The following is a 19,190-nucleotide window of genomic DNA, read 5'->3' as shown; positions in this document are numbered from 1 at the left end:
AGAGGAACGGAGGAGGAGAACGGAGGGGGAGAACGGAGGGGGACAGAGAAGGAGGGGGGAACGGAGGGGACAGCGGAGAGGCACAGAGGAGGAAAGAGGAACGGAAGGGACAGCGGAGGGGGACAGAAAAAGAGAGAAGAACGGAGGGGGACAGCGGAGAGGCACAGAGGAACGGAGGGGGCATGGAGGATAATGCAGTGACAGTCAGCGGTGAGCGATCACCGCTGTGTCACTAAAGCAGCTGAAAGCCGCTGGGGGAGAATCTTGTATCTCCCCCACGCGCCGATCACTGCTGACTTTTAGGTATCGGGGGAAGCATCGGGAGCATTTGCCCGAGTACAAATACTTGGGCAAATGCTCGGTATCGGTGCCGATACCGATACTAGTATCGGTATCGGGACAACCCTAGCTGACATCCATGTATACGAACGCCCACTTCTGTATTATACCCTGCTGATGGACAGCCCAGCTCTGCTTATGTGACGTATGCAATCATTCCTCCAAGTCTTTATGGCTTAAAGTGATTTTAAAGATCACCTTGTGGAACAACCCATTCAGTTTAAAATAGAAATGAAAGGCAAAACATTTGTGTATAGATCTACAAAAAGGGAAAAAAGGCATTTATGTTTTTTTCTTTTAGTGATCACATTCCCTCTGTTCCCATAAGCTGGATAAGAGTTGGGGGGGGGGAGAGAAGCAGCAGCACACTGAGCTTCCCAGTGAATGGCAGGAGGTGTGTGTGCGTGTGTGTGTGTGTGTGCGTGTGTGTGTGTGCGTGTGTGTGTGTGCGTGTAAATCTAAGAAGTGAACAGACAGCTGCTTCAGCTGCCCACAGTTAAAATGGCTGCAGCCAGACTTCGTCGGGGGAGATTCCTGCAGCATATTTGGCAAGTACAGAATCACGGTTTATATAAAATATGCAAAGTGGTTGGAGGAAAGCTTCAGAATGGCAAAGATGTTTTTATTACAAAATGTGAACAGACTGCAGTTCCTCTTTAAGTGTTTAATCCTCTGCATTGTGTAAAAAGGCTCTTTGATCCTGTATGAACAGATCCCCCCTCCCATCCTGCAGGATCTCTCTTGGCAAGGCAAGATGAGACACAGTGAAGGTAGTAAAGCTGCACATGCTCAGTTTGGTCTCTATTGCTGGAGAGAACATTTCCTTGTTGAGCTGAGCTTTTCAGGTCACGTGGTATGACATCACACATGTGGGCGTGTATACAGATCCTAAATGACAGCCCAGTCCCTCCCTCCTCCTCCATGCCCAGTAACTAAAAAAGTACACAGTGGGTGGGATGTCACATCTTGATTGATGGATGATCCGCCTCCCATAACAGCATGAGGACACAGGCTATAGTGGAAATCTCCTCCTACCCGAACAGGCAGCACTTAGGCAGACCCTGCAGTTAATCATGTGACCATGGTATACAGATCAGCTAAAAAGGTATATAGTGGCAGTATTTTAATGTAAAAATAAGGTTTATAAGCTGGGGGGGGGGGGGGTGACGGATTAACTATTTTCATATTACTGGGTTTAATAACACTTTTAAGGGTTGTTTTTGGCATTTCTGTTACGTGTATTTTTTTAAAGATAAAACTTACTGAAGCAATTATGTCTGCTCATAATGTGTCAGATTTGGAAATTGGTATTTATTTTCTGTTAACTTCTCAATTAACCATTTTAACAAATCTATTTGTATGAAAATAATATGAATAATTCACTGTAAACTCATTTGTCAACAATCTGCAGTATTTTATACCGGGACCCTGTTGCTGCTCCTGACTTCATATTGGTAGCAAACTGTTAATACTTGACAGCTGTTAGCACAAGCTCTGCAGAACACCCTACCGATCACAATGTTTGTGGCCTTGAAATTTCCTGTGCAGCACAGAGCACCATTATTTGTACATGTAATAGGCGGATGGAGTGGTATTTCCAGAGCCAGATTCAACCACTATTGTGTTTAGCTTGGAGACGATTTGTTCATGTGTTCTAAAAGGCAGAAATTTTGGTGGTCTGGTAAGATAGCGTGATCTGCTGGAATCTTGCCCTGTGCATGCAGAAGGCTTTCAATTCTAGACTAATTAAACAAAACTGTCATAAGAAAATAAAAATACGAAAAGCTGAAACTGAAGTAAAGTGAGCTACCCTGAGCTTGGTAAACATGACACCACTTCATTGTATGTGTAGACAGTAAGTACATGGCCAGAAAAAATAACAAATTAGTCCTTGCAGCAGAATTGAGGCCATTTTCATACGTGAAACCACATAACAGACACGTTGCTGCAATAAGATTTCTGCACCAGCTTGGTGTGCAAAGTTCAATGAATGGGCTCAAGTACAGATTTAGGCTTTTTTTTTTGTATTGCTTTTGGAGATATCCCCTCATCTCCTGGTCTTGCGCTACAAAGACAAGAAATTTGTTCCGGTGACACGCTTGCCCCTGACAGCTATTAATCCAAAAGACAGCATTCAATGCACAACAATGCAAAATATGCCTGAGGCAAAATATGTCTGTGAAGCACCGTTGGCATGTGGGGCATGGCCTGGTGGGAGCCCAGGCTGAGAGCGCCATTCACTCCAATACCAGTGGGTCCGCATTGATGTGCGGCTTCACGGGGGACATATCTTTTTCCTCATAGTTGCTTGGAGTCGAGACAAGCTCCTTCCCTGGCTGGCATTCACAGTGGTGGACACAGACATTTTTCATTACCAGTTCACAATGCAGAATGATCATTTACTGTTACTGAATTCCCATATTGGCAAAACACTGTTTCATGAGTAGGCAGACCCTCATTCTCAAGGTGACAGACAGACGGGATCTCTATTGCCTTGAGAAAGAGGGTCTGTTATCTCAATGTCTGCTTATATGGGACTTCAATAAACTGTCATTCTGGAACATTTTGTGAGTGTTGGCTGTTTTCTATGTTTGAAATTGTGAAGTGTCATCACTTAGCCAAGCACCCACCCCTCAAAAAGGATTACATGGGGTCAGTGCAGTATAGTTTGATGTACTATAGTCTATTAAACCACAACAGAGATTCTAACCTTTGCCACCTCTACTAGAAGTGTGTTTGTTACAGCTTCTTTCACCTTTGGAGAGACATCCCATCACTTCCTGTCCCTCTGATACCTTGTCACTGTAACGGGGAGTGAGGTGAAATCTTCCCAATTGGGACATAGATATTAAAGCCTAACAGCTGTTCCGTACACATTAATAGGGAAGAGTGAATCCTAGTTCTGAAAAACCACCTGAGCGATCCCACTAGGAAGCTGTCACCAGAATGCCTCGACTGCTTATGATTGGCACAATACAGATGACTGCTTCATGGCAGGGTTCGCTCAGGTGGGTTTAAACTAGGATCTGAACTTGCCTAAGCTCAGAGTTTGGTTTGGAAGTGTGATTGAATGGACTTTGAAAAAGAGCATGGTTTTCAGTGTCGGGGGTGATGATGAGCATCCAAAAGACAGTAGATTTGTTGGCCTTGCATATAGGTAGCAATGTCAGTGGTGTAGAGTGACCAAACCAGAGCACAAAACTGCTTTACCAAAATATCCGCTCTGTGGTAGTTTGTCCTCAGAGGATTATAGTGGCTTCCATTGCTACCCACTGCTTCTGAAAATCCTAGTTCCCTGGTTGCTATGCTAATTTGGTGGTTTTGGTATTTTAAAAATCAGACACTGAACAAGTATGTGGATAAAGTACTCTGTCTTCCTTGATTTGTACCAGGTCGGAGACGGAGTATTGAAGCATGGATATGTGGCACGCTTGTGCAACTGGGAAAAATCGGCTAAATGCCTTTTGCAGTAGTCAAGGGAACATCAGTACTGGAATTGTCAATAGGTTCATCTGAAAATGTTACTTGCCTGTCTCATGTTGACCAAATGATTTCACAACTTTCTGAGACATTTACTAAGAACAAGTATGAAGATCGCATTTCTTAATAGATCTTGCTACTGGTTGTCCAATCACAAAGCTTTATTAATAATCTGACATCACCTTTATAAATTGATGAAAATCTTTAAAATGGACAAAAAAGGAGAGAACCTTGTAAAATGCTGTATTTTTAAGTTGTATATCAAAGTTATTTGTGTGCAGAGCTGTTATAAGGTCTGCAGTTCACTAGCTAATTCTGCCTAATATAAAATGTAGCTGGAAGCCTGACACTGGCAAACAAGGCTCTGGTTTTCTTCTACTTTAAGCGTGAACCAAAAACCAGCAATCTGACACCGAAACCCAAAAAAAAAGCTTGTCGGGCAAATTGCAGATGTTTTTTTCTTTTAGGATGGGTAGAATAAAAATGTAACTGTAGATGTATCAATGCTAACCAGTGGCCTCCTCTTACTAATGTACTAAAGCATACATTACAAAGGAGGTGATTTATAAAGAGTTTGCAATGCATAGCTATTCACCCAGTAAAAGCGCATAAACATTTGCTCCTTGTAAATGAGGCAAAAAAACAATCTAAACAGGCTATATTCTGTGCTTTATCGAATATAAACCATTGCAAATTTCCTATAATACTTAGCTCCATGTATTGGCCAAATGTGGTATTTTCTGTTTAGAATCAATTCTTTACATTCAAACAGCACCAATTTTACAATTTGTTTTTTGCCCCATTCCCACAAAACGAATGTACATATACATTTCTCTGGGCGTGTGGCCATGCAATTTCTTTATAAATCAACCCCAAAGTAAAAAAAAAAAGCAGCCGTATAGGTCCTCTTGGTGATATTTTAGGATTATAATAAAATATATGTGCTGTAAAGAAAATAGGTGTCAACGACTCACCACAAGAACATGTGCAACCAGCAGAGTCTAATGTATCAGACTAATCTATACATATATTATGTATGTATTATGAGTGTTTATGTGATTCTTGTTTTTTCGCCATGTGTAGCTATTTCTGTTGGAGGAGATGCGTGAAAGGAAGTATGATGGCTACGCTCGAACGATTCAGAAAGCCTGGAGGAAGTATGTAGCCCGGAAAAAATATGTGGAAATGCGAGAAAAAGGTATGAAATAGGCTGACTTGTCTGTCATATGTGTAGGCCAGCAGTGTCCTATAAATAAATGCCTAATTCACCAGTATGTTTTATATGTTAAATGGCATCACTCAAATCAAAACATTTTTGTAGTTTTGGATAGCATAAAGAATGGTTGGAACCCCTGTCGATTTATGTATGTATTTATTTTTATTTGTGGATGCCTGTCCAGGAGATATGACAAGTATTTGTCATTGGTATAGAACAGGGGTCTCCAAACTGTGGCCTGGAGGCCAAATGCAGCCCTTTGCTGGTCTTTATGTGGCCCTTAGGGCACTTCATCCCACTGATATGAGAAACTACTCTGCCCACTAACACCAGCAATAGGGCAAAATTCCTGCCACTGACACCAACAATGGGGGCACTATTCCCCCCCAATACCAATGGTGGGTCACTGTTTACTCTCACTCACTGATGCCAGAAAAAAATGTATATTCCCGCTGGCCACAGTCCAGCCTGAAGGACAGTAAACTGGCCCTTTGTGTAGAAAGTTTGGAGACTCCCGGTTTGGAATGTATTGCTTTCAATAATGTGCTATATTTTCAGAATGTTTGTAAAAGTCAGTCCCTTCCCCATGAAGGTTTATGATAGAATGTGTTTTACCATACCTTTATAAGCACACACAGTCATGGCCTGTTTATTCAGGCACAGGTGATCTACCTTTTATGATTTGGGGCTTTGTTAGAAAACCAGAGCACTTGCAGAAAAGCAATGCAAATGCAAACATGAAAGTGCATACAAATGACCTGAAGATAATGTTCCCCATGGTACGTTGCACACAGTGCAGAAGTACTAAGCAATTAACCACAAGCTGCCAAGGTAACGGCAGAAAAATTATCTCCATGTAAAACTACTGGGAAGTCTGGTAAATAGACATTACATTGCTTATATGTTTTGTAGTGTCAGGATCTCAGGGAATATTATTTAGTCTTCCACTATTACACAATAAAAAATATAATTTTTTTTATTATTGTCACAATTGTGTGTCTAATTTTATCTGTTACAGCTTCTGATCTTTTCCTAAACAAAAAAGAAAGAAGGCGCAATAGCATTAATCGGAATTTCATTGGAGATTACATTGGTATGGAGGAACATCCAGAACTTCGACAGTTTTTGGGAAAGCGGGAAAAAGTAGACTTTGCAGACACTGTGACCAAGTATGACCGCAGATCAAAAGTAAGTTGAACTAATTAAAGTAGACTTCAATTGTTGAGCTTAGCCAATCAGTAAAATAGATTTTAAAAGTAAATACCCGAAAAGATATCGATGGGATGCAAAACTGGATCATATATTAGAATTACACTATGGAAGGCATCTAATTGTTAAACCAGGACAGATGGGACACTTTTTTATAATTTGAGCACTGGACGCTTTTTATTTATATGGACGATCTTTTACTATTTATTGATAGTGCACATGTATTTGAGAATATATACTTTTAAGTCTTTTAGATATTTGATTGGCAGTTACACATTGGTGTTATACACGCTTTATATACAAGTGCAAATCTATGACACTTTAGGGTGTTTGATATTGCTGCTATATAATTGTTTCTATTGAGTGCATGAAAACAAACATTGAGATATGTAATAGGCTGTATTAGCATTACCTACATAAAATAAGTGGTGTTATGTTTTAGCGGAATTAAGAGCTACTTCCCTTCTGCTGCTATAAAGAGAGTCTTTCTTGGTGCATCTCCACCATTCAGGGGAAGCCTTGTATTTTTTTTACCAATGAATACAAGGCTTCCTCTGACCAGGGTTGAGAGGCAGGCAGCTTAATACCTTCACCAATCAAAATAATCAAAATAAAAGGCTTCTCCTGAATGGCGGAGATACCAAGAATGACTCTTTATATGCAGCAGCCAAGGAGAATTCACTGGTATTGCTGCTGGAACACAGCAGTGCTTGGACTGTTTGGATCAAACAAACTATTCAAAGTGAAACAATATTTAATTATTATTATTATTATTATTATTATTATCTGATCACTGATCCCAGTGCTATGTGTTCAAAACCATACTGTAAAGCTTCTGCATTGAGTCTTACCTTTAAGTTGATCCTGGTGATGGTCCAAGTTGTCACTTGACATCCTTTTCCATGGCTCTAATCTCCAATCTACGTTTCTTTGTTCATGGGCTTCTTCTTTTTTTTTTTTTTTTTCCAAAATCTTTTTATTGGTTTTTAAAAAGAGAAACAAAAACAGATAAAGAGTACAAACAGTTAAACATACATTGGTCTAATATGATGTCTATGTGATCCTTGCAAGAATTACGCTGTCACCTTATTCATGAAAAATATATTATGACATCAGTCATAGCGGTACAGTTTACTGGGTCATGGTGGTGCTATGTGCAGTTGTACATGGTAAAATAGCATATTGTAGATTATTGTGTACACCTGGCACCCGCTTGGGAGCTACTTTGTGATTGGGGTCTACTGAGAGGCCTCTGAAGCGGTGGAGGGATCTGCCAGCCACTTAGACCAGACTTTGCTATATTTGTTGGGGCAGCCTCTGTTGTCATATGTGTCTTTATACAGAGGTAAGCTATTGTTAATTAATTGTTTCCACAGGGAGAGAGGAGGGGGGGTTGGTTTGCGCCAACTAAGGGCTATAGCTTTACGGGCATAGAACAGGAGCAATCCCACCAGTGTGCGTCCCGCCACCGTAGGAATTAGTTGTTCTACCAGGCCTAGTATGCAGATTGACATTGATGGTTGTAGTGGCACAGAGGTGATTTGTGTGATAAAGTCCAATATCTCCCTCCAGTATCTGACAATTGCCGGACAGGTCTAGAAGATGTGGGTGAAGTCCCCAGGAGTCCCACCACATCTCCAACACCCGGGAGGGGAGTCGGGGTTCATTTTGTGTAGTCTGTGAGGGGTAAAATATGCCCGATGGACTATCTTGAATTGGATCAGGCGATCTCTCAGAGAGACCAGGCAGCTAAATGGGAAATCCCATATGTCAACCCAGTCATCGTTGTCAAAATTGGGGATGTCATGGGACCATTTAGATCTTAGCTTTTCCATAGTCGGGAGGGAGGTGACAGTCAGGTGTGAATATAATTGAGAAGTGGGTTTTTTCGCACAATCTGATCCAAGAAGGTCCTCCAGTGAAGATTGGACTAGTTGAGGAGGGGAGTTGGAGAATTGGTGACTGAAGGCATGGGAGAGTTGAAGGAATCGGAAAAAATAGGACTGTTGTATATTAAAATCGGAGTTTAGTTTGGAGAGCGGGACTAGGGATTGATTGGAGATAATCTGTGCCACCGTTTTAATGTTAAATTTGGTCCAGGCATGAGGCTCAGGTAGTTTATAGATGTGCTCCAGGGTTGGGTTTATCCAAAGGGGAGCATTGGGTGAGATTGCCTGTTGAGGGTATTTTTCTAATTTGAGACCTGCCCCCCATGCACGCAGTGTAGTGCGCATGGAGGGTGTCAGTGGATAAGGGGCTCGAGGGCCTCGAAAAAGCAAAAATTTGAGCGCCTCTAGGGATCCCAACACTGCCGTCTCGACCATGGTAGCTGGGTTGGAGGTGTGCGGATTGTGCCACCAAGCAGCTGTTACTAGCTGGGCGGCCAGATAGTACTTGTATAGATCCGGACACGCCAAGCCACCTTGGGAGGTCAGGCATATCAGTGTTGACCAGCTGTATCTGGGGGATTGGGACCCCCATAGGAAAGAGGCGAGGAGGCGATGTAGTTGTTTGAAAAAGGATTTAGGAATCCACTGTGGAGAGTGGCGGAATAAGTATGTAAATTTGGGGAGTATTTTCATTTTAAACAAATTAATGCGTCCCAACAGTGAAAGAGGCAACGATTCCCACGCCTTCAGCCGTTGCCGAGTCTCCTGAACCACCGGGGACAAGTTGAGGGGTAAGAACTCAGAAGCCTGCCTGGAGACCACCACCCCTAAGTATTTAAAATTCTCGACCCATTGTAGAGGGATGTCCGTGGGAGCTGTGTCACGGGCTGCAGAATCCGGGGAACAGGAGAGATTTTGTCCAGTTAACCCTGAGGCCCGTGACAGAGGAGAAGGAGTTGAGGACCTGCAGGGCTCCCTCGAGTGATGGACCCGCATCATTAAGGAAGAGTAGGAGGTCATCCGCATACAGGGCGACCCTCTCCTCCAGCCAGCCAACCCGCAGTCCCCTAATGTGAGGAGAGGTGCGAAGGGACTCGGCAAGTGGCTCCATCGCGATGGCAAATAAAGCCGGAGAGAGAGGGCAGCTCTGTCGCGTGCCCCTGGACAGATGAAAGGACCGTGACAGGCCCCCTCCCAGCTTAATAGCCGAGGTGGGGTCACGGTAGAGGACCTTCATCCATTCAATGAAGATCAGGGGGAACCCCATCCTGCGGAGGACCTCCCAGAGAAAAGGCCACTCGACCGTGTCGAAGGCCTTCTCAATGTCCAGGGAGGCCACCACTCTAGATCCTTCATTGAGATGTTGTGCGTGTATGTTGGTGAACAGACGCCTCAAGTTAACGTCGGTCGCTCTATTGGCCATGAAACCAGTCTGGTCAGTCTCAATGATAGATGGTAGTAGGGGCTGTAGTCTCGTGGTTAGTAATTTGGTGAGAATCTTGAAGTCTGTATTAAGTAGGGCGATTGGTCTGTAGGAGGCACAGGATGTGGGGTCTTTAGACACTTTATGAATGAGAATGACATGGGCATGGCCCATGGAAGCTGGGAGGGCACCATCAGTCAAACATTGGGAATAGAGCTGGGCCAATTTGGGGTCCAATAGGTCCCCATGAGTTTTGTAGAACTTAATGGGTAGTCCATCTGGGCCCGGAGACTTCCCCGCGGGAAAGGACCTAATCGCTTTCAGTACCTCCTCCGGGGTAATCGGCCTCACTAGGGATTCTCTCTCCCCATCAGACAACCAGCCAAGTGCCAAGGGGTCCAGCCAAGGTGCGAGGTCCCGCGACTGGAAGTCCGATGGTAGCACTGAAGTATAGAGAGAGCTGTAGTACTGACGGAAGGCTTCAAGTATGTCTGGCAGGGAAGAGGCCGACCCTCCCGAAGGGGACACCACACTAGAGATCACCGTCAGCGGTCTGTCATGTTCTGCAAGCATCGCCAGAAGGCGACCGTTGCGGTCTCCTTGTTCAAAGAACCGTTGTTTGTTGCGGTAAAGGTCAAGTCTGGTAACTTCGGTGAGGTGGAGGTGTAGCTTACGTTTCGCTGCATTGAGGGAGTCAAAGTGTGCGTCAGTGGGGTCAGCTGCATAGATGTCTGATTGGGATTGCGCAGTGGTCTGTAGGGCAGTAGTGGTAGCCGCTTGTTCTCTCTGGATCCCAGCAATAGAAGAAATGTATTGCCCTCTGGTAAAAGCCTTAAAGGCATCCCAGGTCACCGTTGTGGAGGAGGATCCCGTATTAAGATCCCAGTATTCCACTAAGCGTGGTGGAATGGTGTCTGCCAGGTCAGCATGAGAGATCCAATGGGTCCCCAGGCGCCAAAGGGAGGAGGAACGGGAGGACGGGGAACGAACGGTAAGGAGTAGGGGGCAGTGATCTGAGAGTCCGCTGGGCAAATATGAGGCATCAAGTACATCTGTCAGCATAGTCGGGTTGGCAAAGGCGAGATCGATGCGGGAGGAAGTTTTATGTGTATTGGAGAAACAGGAGTATGCTCTGGTCATGGGATGTTTCCATCTCCACACCTCAGATACACCTAGCGCCTCTGCCCATGAGAGCAAGTCAGTAGAGAATTGTTTGGGGGGGGTAGGTCTGTCCAGGTCCGGGGCCAGAATGGCGTTGAAATCACCCATTAATAACAGTCTAGCAGGGCAGTATGGAGTGATTTTCTCTAGAATGGTGTATAAGGTGGAGGAGGAAAAAGGAGGGGGAATGTATACACCTACTACAATATACCGGACACCCCAGACAGTGAACACTATTAGTACATATTTACCCTGGGGGTCAGTGTGAACATGTTCCATCACACATGGGAAGGATTTACTAATTAGGATTGTGACCCCTCTGGCATATGTGGAATAGGAAGCATGGAAGGCTCTCTGGATCCATGGCTTTTTCAGCGCCAGTAGTTTGCTGCCCATAAGGTGCGTTTCCTGTAAAATTACTATATGCGGGGAGTGCAATTTGAGGTACTTGAAGAGTACCGCTCTCTTAAATTTAGAATTGAGCCCCCGGACATTCCAGGACAGCGCACTGAAGGTGGGGGCGTCACGTCCTGTCATTGTGCGGAGGTCTGGCGGGGAAGAAAGGAGGAGTGAAGCAGGTGCACGTGCACAGCTCAGGAGCAGCAAGGACCCAGGGAGCCTGTACCAGGTGGAATCATGACCTATGGAAGACCAAATAGACAAACGAACATGAATAGATATAACACTGATAAACAATACCCGTGATGACACTGAGGTGTCAAACCTGCCCTCATCTGATGACATCCCCAGAAAATTTGGGGAGTGATCAGATCTGGCCTATACCCAAAACTCAAAAACAGTAAACCCTTAAACTTTAATTAGCAACAGTTCAGTGTTGTGTTCCAACACTTGTGGAAGCTCTTAGGTAGGGGAAGCAGGTTGCGGACAGTAGCACAGTCAAAAAAAAAAAAAAAAGAGAAAAGAGGAAAAACAAAATTGGTGGTTGCCGTTGGAGCTCCGCAGACAGGAGCGGATGGTAGTCTGTGTAACAAAGGGCATTGAACAACCAATTGGGGTAATGGTGAATTAGAGCAGTGAGAAGACCTAGGGATGGATGGTGCATAATATTGTGAGTTAACATGGGACAGGAGCTAGTCCTGTTCAGGGGGATTGTGATAGTTAGCTGCTCCCAGTATGTTGTAATCAACTATGGATCCATGGTAGTATGTTGTCAGCGGGTATCTAGCCATGCAGCAGCAGCCTCCGGGGTGTCGAAGAAACGCGTGTTGTCACCATCAGTGATACGCAGCCTGCTGGGATATAATAGACCAAAGCGTATTCCCCCTTTCTCGGAGCCAACGTCTTACATCCGTAAAGGACTTGCGGCGTTGCTGTACTTCCTGAGAGAAGTCCGGGAAAAAGCGCAGTTTGGTATTTTCGTATTTAATTTCAGGCATGGCGCGCGCTGCTGCCAGAATGCGATCCTGGTCGTGGTAATTTAATAGCCGCAGCAGGAAGGGGCGAGGAGGGGCCCCTGGTCTTGGAGGGAGCAGTGGGACCCTGTGGGCTCTTTCCACCACGAAGGTGGGAGGCATATCACCCAGGCTGAACAGAGTGGACAGTAGTTCAGTAAACTCAGCTGGTCTGGGACCCTCAGCTCTCTCAGGTAATCCAAGTATGCGGATGTTATTCCGCCTGAGGCGGTTCTCTGTGTCTACAGCACGCTCCTGGAGCGCCTTCACTTGGAGCTGCAGGGCCCTCACCTCCCTAGAATCTGCCCGGACTGTATCCTCCTCCGTGGAGACTCTGTCCTCCACCTCTGTGATACGGGACCGGAATTTGTCCATATCCTGACGGATGAGACCGACATCTATGGTCAGGAAGTCGATTTTGGTTGTCAGAGTTTCCTTGCATGCTGTAATGGCCGCCAGGATTTCCGCCCCCGTGGGGGCCACCGCCGCCCCTGGCTCCGCCTGCGAATTCGCCGCCATAGTGGCAGCGGGCCGCCTCGTAGAGGATTTGGTCACCGGTGGGGGGGTACGAGAGGCCTTCGGACCAGATTTTGTGTAGCGGGTCCTAGGGTGACCCATCCGAGGTCCGCCCCGCGATGAAGGAGGTTCCTAGGGGGATGACTATGCCGCCGCTCGTCCCGTGGATTGGGGCACCTGAGCGCGGAGGATGTATGTGGCCTCGTAGGCCGCAAGATGGCAACACCACCGGCCGGCCGGGATCCGCAATTTGGGCTGGGATTGATGCAGGGGGTGCCCAGGAAACTATAGGGCTGATCTGGAGTCTCACCGGAATGTTCACTGCTGAGGATGGCTGTAGATTGAGTCAGGATGTGCAGAGCTCCACAGCAGCACGTCTGGCTTGTCTCACACGCCCCGTGCTGTTTTGCTGGGGCACAGATGATGGCACAGGGATGGCAGTGCTATAATGCTGGGGCACAGATGATGGCACAGGTATAGCAGCGTTGTATTGCTGGGGCACTGATGATGACAAAGGGATGGCAGTGCTGTATTGCTGGGGCATAGAGAAATCAATGCTGTATTGCTGGGGCACAGATGATGGCACAGGGAAGACAGTACAGTATTGCTGGGGCACAGATGATGGCACAGGGAAGACAGTACAGTATTGCTGGGGCACTTTAGTACCTGAGTGTGGAGGATGTGTCTGTTGTAGTAGGCCATAAGATGGCGGCGGATCTCTGAGGTATAATGTTGGCCACGGCCCGATGGAGACACAATCGGCCACAATTTACGATGGGTCTGGTGAGGATGCTGTCCGGTGATTGTTAGGGAGAGTTTGGAGGCTCTCCAGGTTGTATTTCATGCAGCATGGCGATGGATTTGATCAGCAGGCTGCGGGCGCCCAGAATCAGCCTGTATGGATTCTCAGGTGGCCGTTCAGGCCCCCCACACAGTCCAGCTGTCTTCCAGGGACAACCTCCAGCTATGTGTGCTATTCAGCTGCCTCTCACCCCGCGGATCGCTTCACTCCAGCCCGGGGATGACGGAGGCTCCGTAGGCCTCAAGATGGCGGCAGGTCTCTGAGGTATAATGTCAGCCACGGCCCGATGGAGACACAATCTGCCACAATTTCCGCTGGGGCTGGTGAGGATGATGTCTGGTAACTGTTAGGGAGCATTTGGAGGCTCTCCAGGTTGTAGTACATGCAGGATGGCGACGGATTAGATCAGGATCGACGGAGCTCCAGAGCAACACGTCTTTCTCCCACTACATCCGGACACGCCCCCATGGGCTTCTTCTTTTTATTTATTTTTTTGCTGTTCATTTTTAACAGCCACAAAACATAGAAAAAAAACTGCTTTTAATCACAAAGAACACCTTTTGGGGCTTAGAGAGAATGGAGTCTATGTAAACTTGTTTGAGATCAAATATCACAAACTATGTTACTTGCAGTAATTATGAGTTTGTACGATATGAAAGACATTAAAATAATTACACAAATTGTAACCCCAGTACAGGTGGTCCCCAGGTTACAAACAAGATCGGGTCTGTAGGTTTGTTCTTAAGTTGAATCTGTTTGTAAGGCGGAACAGGTACATTTTTTAAGTGTAGTTCCAGCCAAAAAAACAATTTTTAAGCTTTTTGGATAGCATAGGGAAAGGTTAACACCCCTGCAACTTTGTTTTACTGTCTGTGCCCCTGTTCAGAAGATTTCACCTCACTTTCTGTCCCAATGACAATTGGATTTTGAAAATTTTGGGTTGTTGTGGGAACAAGTCTTGGTGATAAAGCATCAGTGGAGGTACCTTTTTCCCATAATAACTCTTAAAGTAGTGAACTTCCCTTCCTAGGGGTAGATTTCCTCTCACTTCCTGTTGTCTCCCACCCCGTTTGTAAGTAGGAGTCGTTTGTAAGTCGGATGTTTGTAACTAGGGGACCGCCTGTATAATAGAACTCCTTAATCCAATTTTGCCTTGCAGCGAGCGGTCTGGGAGAGCATTTCAGACCCAAAAATACAAACAGGGGAACACTGCTAGCATAGTGTAGAGTTCTGATTTAGTATAGATGTAAACATATATTAATATTAATGCGCTCACATTTTTGAAAAAATTAGTAACAGCTTATCTGATTTCAAGTATACATTTACACTCATTTCAAATATACATTTCACTAGTTTTAAGGCTTCATTCGCATAGGCACTGTGGTCTGTACAACATGCCAACCTGTGTTACTCTGCGGGGGTACAGCAACTGTATGCTCTTATTCAAGAGGCATGCAAGGGTGGGTGAGAGGTCAGCCCCGAAATGCACACGGTCGATGTTCCAGGGCATGCACCCACCCTTCCACACCAGTCAAATTAGAATGTGCTGCTATGTCCTTACAGCTGCTGCTACCCCATAACATAGGCTTCCTGCACACGAAGGTGCTCATGAGGAGCTAGTCAGTACAGGAAAAACCCCACGTGACATCATTAACGCTTTCAGATTGCAATGTCACATGGGATATGTAGTCCTTAGAAATTCAAAGTAAACCACATAAAGAAGGTGAGAAGGCACCACAAAGCATGCAGGGAATCCAGGAAGTTGTGGAAAGAGATGAACAGCAAACAGGCAGCACTGACAACATGAAAGGAGAGTTTTCATGTAAGCTTATATTGGATTATCAAAAATAACTCTTTTATGAATTATAATTTCAATGCTGATGTTATAAAAGGAAAGTGTTTGCTGTGACCATAGAGCACTAATGATTACTGGAATTTGAATATAACGCACTATCTTTGCAATTGATCTAGGAAACTAGCTTAACCAGATGCTAATAATGTTGATTAGCATCACACTTATAAAATTAAAATAAGCCCAGTTGGTTATCAGGCTGATGAAGGGGTCCCTTGCAAAGCATTCCTAGGAACCAAAAATCCAACAAACTTCTAACGTAAGGCCTGGCTGGCGAGATCAACGGCATTCGATAGAAAGCAAAGGACTGGTATTATCTTAAGAGAAAGTATGCGGGGTCTTGGTTTCTCAGTGTGGCCCGAGATTACACAGCTGTGCTCTGACCACGTGGAGTAAAAATGATAGGCCTCTCAGCATGAGATAAATTGTTAAATGTGTTTTTAAAAGTGAGTGAATTACCGTTTATATCATTATTAAATTGGAACTCTACACTATGCTGATGGTGTTCTGTTTATCTTTTAATGACTAAACAGGAAGGGGTTCTTGGGATTTGTATTCACTGCTTTTCCGAAGTTGGATAAAAGTCTTTTCAGCTATTTTTTTTTCTAGGCGCCAGTGATCCCCTGTCAGCATGGTACAATGATCTGACTACTCTTTCTTGCAGTTTCCTGATTGGCAGGCTAAGATGACTGCCAACTGAGAAAGCTGGTAGATACAATACAGCAAGGAAGAACAAGCGTTCTATCAAAAACCCTTTGAGGCTCTTATGATGCCAAACAACTCTACAGAGAATATTCTGTATTCACTAAGATAACATTTACTGACTCAGTAAACAGCACACAGACCACTCCAAGGGTCTGCTACATACTTTGAGGGACCTTTGGGGGTTTGTGTGCTGTTTTTGGGTATGGTTTGGATTTTAAGCGGGATTCCCACACACAAAAAATAAGTCTGAGGTCCCCCTAAAATCCATACCAGAGCCTTAAAGCGCATCGGTGTGTGTGCACCCCCATCCTCTTCCTAAACCATGCCAGGCACATGCCCTCAATATGGTGGGTGGCCGCTTCCCCCACAATCCGGGCTAGTGGTTGTGGGAGTCAGCAGGTGGGGAGGCTTATCAAATAAGAGGGCCCCCAGATACTGCTCCCCCCCACATGAATGAGAATGAAGTACATTAAAAAAATGTCACCTAGAAATAGACACCCAAATGTTTGGCAAGTTATTTTAATATAAAAAAAAAAAATTGAAAAAAAATCCTGCATCGTAAATACTTTGGAACAGTGCGTTATCTAGGAATTGTTTTCTGGCAAGTCAGCAAGCATTGTGATTTACAAACATTGGGATCATCCAAATTGTCATGTGTATAGTATATTGATAATAAATGATATACCTCTTCTCTGCCATGGAATGGGTCATGTTGTTAATGAGCTTTCTGCTGGGTGTAAAGACGTTTTATAAAGAGTACAAATTAGAATTTATTTTGTCTGTCTGTTTTCCAGGGCATAAAAAGGGACTTTATACTAACCCCAAAATCTGTGTACCTCATTGGACGAGAAAAAATTAAACAGGGTCCAGAAAAGGGACTAGTGAAGGAAGTTGTCAAAAGAAAGATCGACATTGAACGTATTCTCTCTGTCTCTCTAAGGTTAGTTTATATTTCTAGAAATGGAAGTTGCCAGAAATGAACTGTGTGCTGTGAAAATGTCTAGCCTCATTTTTTTTGTGGAAATTTTTACAGTTTTTTCTTTCTATTCTGATAGTGTGTTTAAATTATAATTAACCAATACAGAACTAACCAAACTCTTTTGAATGCTAATCTTTCGAGGTTGACTAGGCAGACCGTTTTTCAGACCTACACCATGAAAGGTCAGGCTCTTTCCCATTCCACTAGGGCGGTTAGTACATCTTGGGCTTTTCGTTATTAGGCCTGCAAAGCTGCCACCTAGTTGACTGTCTGCACATTCATCAAGTTTTACAAGGTTTCTGTTGCTGCTTCCTTGGATGCATGTGTTTGCTGCAAGATTTCACCAGAGGTGGTTCACTCTAGATTAGTTTGGTTTAGTGTTGGCTGTTCTGGTTTTGATCTGGTTTTTGCTATTCCTCAATGATCACTGTTTTGGGACGTCCCTACTATCAAGAATAACGTACCAGACTGTGTTCTTAAATGAATAGAAGATCAAGGTTGTTTTTTCTTTTTGTTTTTGTACTCCCTATAAAATTCCTTTCTCTGCATTCATTGCTGGACACAGCTCCTGCCCCCCTAGTTATGTTTTTGTTGTCCTACTTTTTGTTACTAACTAAGCTGCTTTAGCAGATGGGGGTTTGGCCACCAGCAAGGGCCCGCCCTAGACAGTGGTCTTATTTGCGTGCCTAGTGTCCTTCCCCTGGAAGTGACATTATAACCCTGCGATTAAGTACCAAGCTGTGTCCTTTAATGAACACCGAGAAAGGGATTTTGTGGTGAGTACCCAAAAAATCCCCCTTTTCTTTTTTTTTTTTTTTCTTTTTTTGGATAGAGTAGGAAGGATTATCAAGCCTGCCAGGCCTTGATTGCTGTTTTATGTTCTGGATGGGAAGATTAAGCCTTTCTAGTCATCCTAGTGACCAGGACTGAAGGTGAGGTCCAAAATTTTAGGTGTCACTGTAACAAGGGGAAAGGGTAAGTGTTCCACTGGGGACACTTTTCTCACTGTCCTAATTAAGGACTTGTGTTAATGGGCAAATGCACCTTGCTTTTGACATTCATTTTAAAGGCCAACCAAAGCTTATTTGGCTGTATTTCTCCTGTGGATCATAGGAGTGCAGTTCTTTCTGCAGTTCTTTCTGCACTCCTGTGACCCGTTTTCAGCTGACCCATTTTCAGCTGTCGGCTGAGGTCTGAGTTGGTCCAGGCTAGGGAAAGATTGCAACCATATAGTCGGAATCCACCCAGGAGCCTGACCGACACCTAGCTAAGGCTCCATTCACACTAGCGCGTTTTTTGATGCATTTTGCATTTTGCAGAAATGCACGGGAATTTTTTAACATGGGTTCCTATGGAACATGTTCACATCAATGCTTTTTTGTTTCTCTGCATTTTTGGAAAGGGTCGGGGACTTTTTTTCATGCAAAAAGCAGCGTTTTGCATGTAATGGATTTAAACGGACAAGCATCAAAAACGCAAGTGCACCGTTTTTGCAGCGTTTTTGATGTGTTTTTGATGCATTTTTTTTTTTTTTTTTTTTAATTTTTTTTTAGACTGTAAAAAAAACGCAAATCGCGGCAAAAACGCCGCAAAAACGCTGCTCAAAAACGTGCCAAGCATGAAAAAAAAACCTCCAAAAACGCTCAAAAGCAACATGCATAGGTGTGAATCGAGCCTAAGCCTCTCAGCGACTGGCCAAGAGCCTGAGCCAGCCACTCCTTCCCCCTCCACAGCCCAGCGCTCCAATGAGTGCAGGGGGGTGCGGCAGTCACCAGCTCTCTGCTCATGGAGCAGTGAGAACTAAGCGATCACCAGTGCTTGATTGCTCAGTTCTCACCCTTAGAGCAAGTGGGGAGATGCAGCTTCCACCTAGGTAAGTATGATTCCAAAAAAAAAAACTAACTTCTGTTTTAAAACCTTTTATGGGACCATTCTGAGTTCAGTGAAACTGCAATGACCAGTAGTTGACTCCTTCTGACTTGCATTTGTCCTACCTCAAACTGCTTTTGCATTCCCATAGGTTCATATGGGGGAGAGAAGCAATTCAGACACTAATGAAAGCCCCTTGACACATGCCTAAGGCAGGCCATACATGGTGCAAACTTCTTGCTTGCAGGAAAGAAATTTGCACAATTACCCCATCAACACAAACAGTGCTGAGAGGGGAATCCCTCCTGACGGGGGGGGGGGCGGGGGGGAGAAGCCGT

At 44.7% G+C, this 19,190-nt stretch overlaps 1 protein-coding gene across 1 annotated transcript in view; it reads left to right on the top strand.

The window, feature by feature from the left end:
* The window catches only part of MYO1E (myosin IE), a 235,103-nt gene that overhangs the window by 161,545 nt on the left and 54,368 nt on the right, over window positions 1-19,190 (top strand). The window contains exons 20-22 of the mRNA XM_073618829.1: window positions 4,903-5,017; window positions 6,054-6,223; window positions 16,799-16,944. Of these exons, the coding sequence (XP_073474930.1) occupies window positions 4,903-5,017; window positions 6,054-6,223; window positions 16,799-16,944 (431 nt within the window). The remainder of the gene's footprint in view (window positions 1-4,902; window positions 5,018-6,053; window positions 6,224-16,798; window positions 16,945-19,190) is intronic.

Source organism: Aquarana catesbeiana, linkage group LG03 (genome assembly GCF_042186555.1).
Source record: "Aquarana catesbeiana isolate 2022-GZ linkage group LG03, ASM4218655v1, whole genome shotgun sequence".
Lineage (NCBI taxonomy): Eukaryota > Metazoa > Chordata > Amphibia > Anura > Ranidae > Aquarana > Aquarana catesbeiana.
Note: the sequence above shows the minus strand (reverse complement) of the source record. Positions and strands in the feature narration are given on the sequence as shown.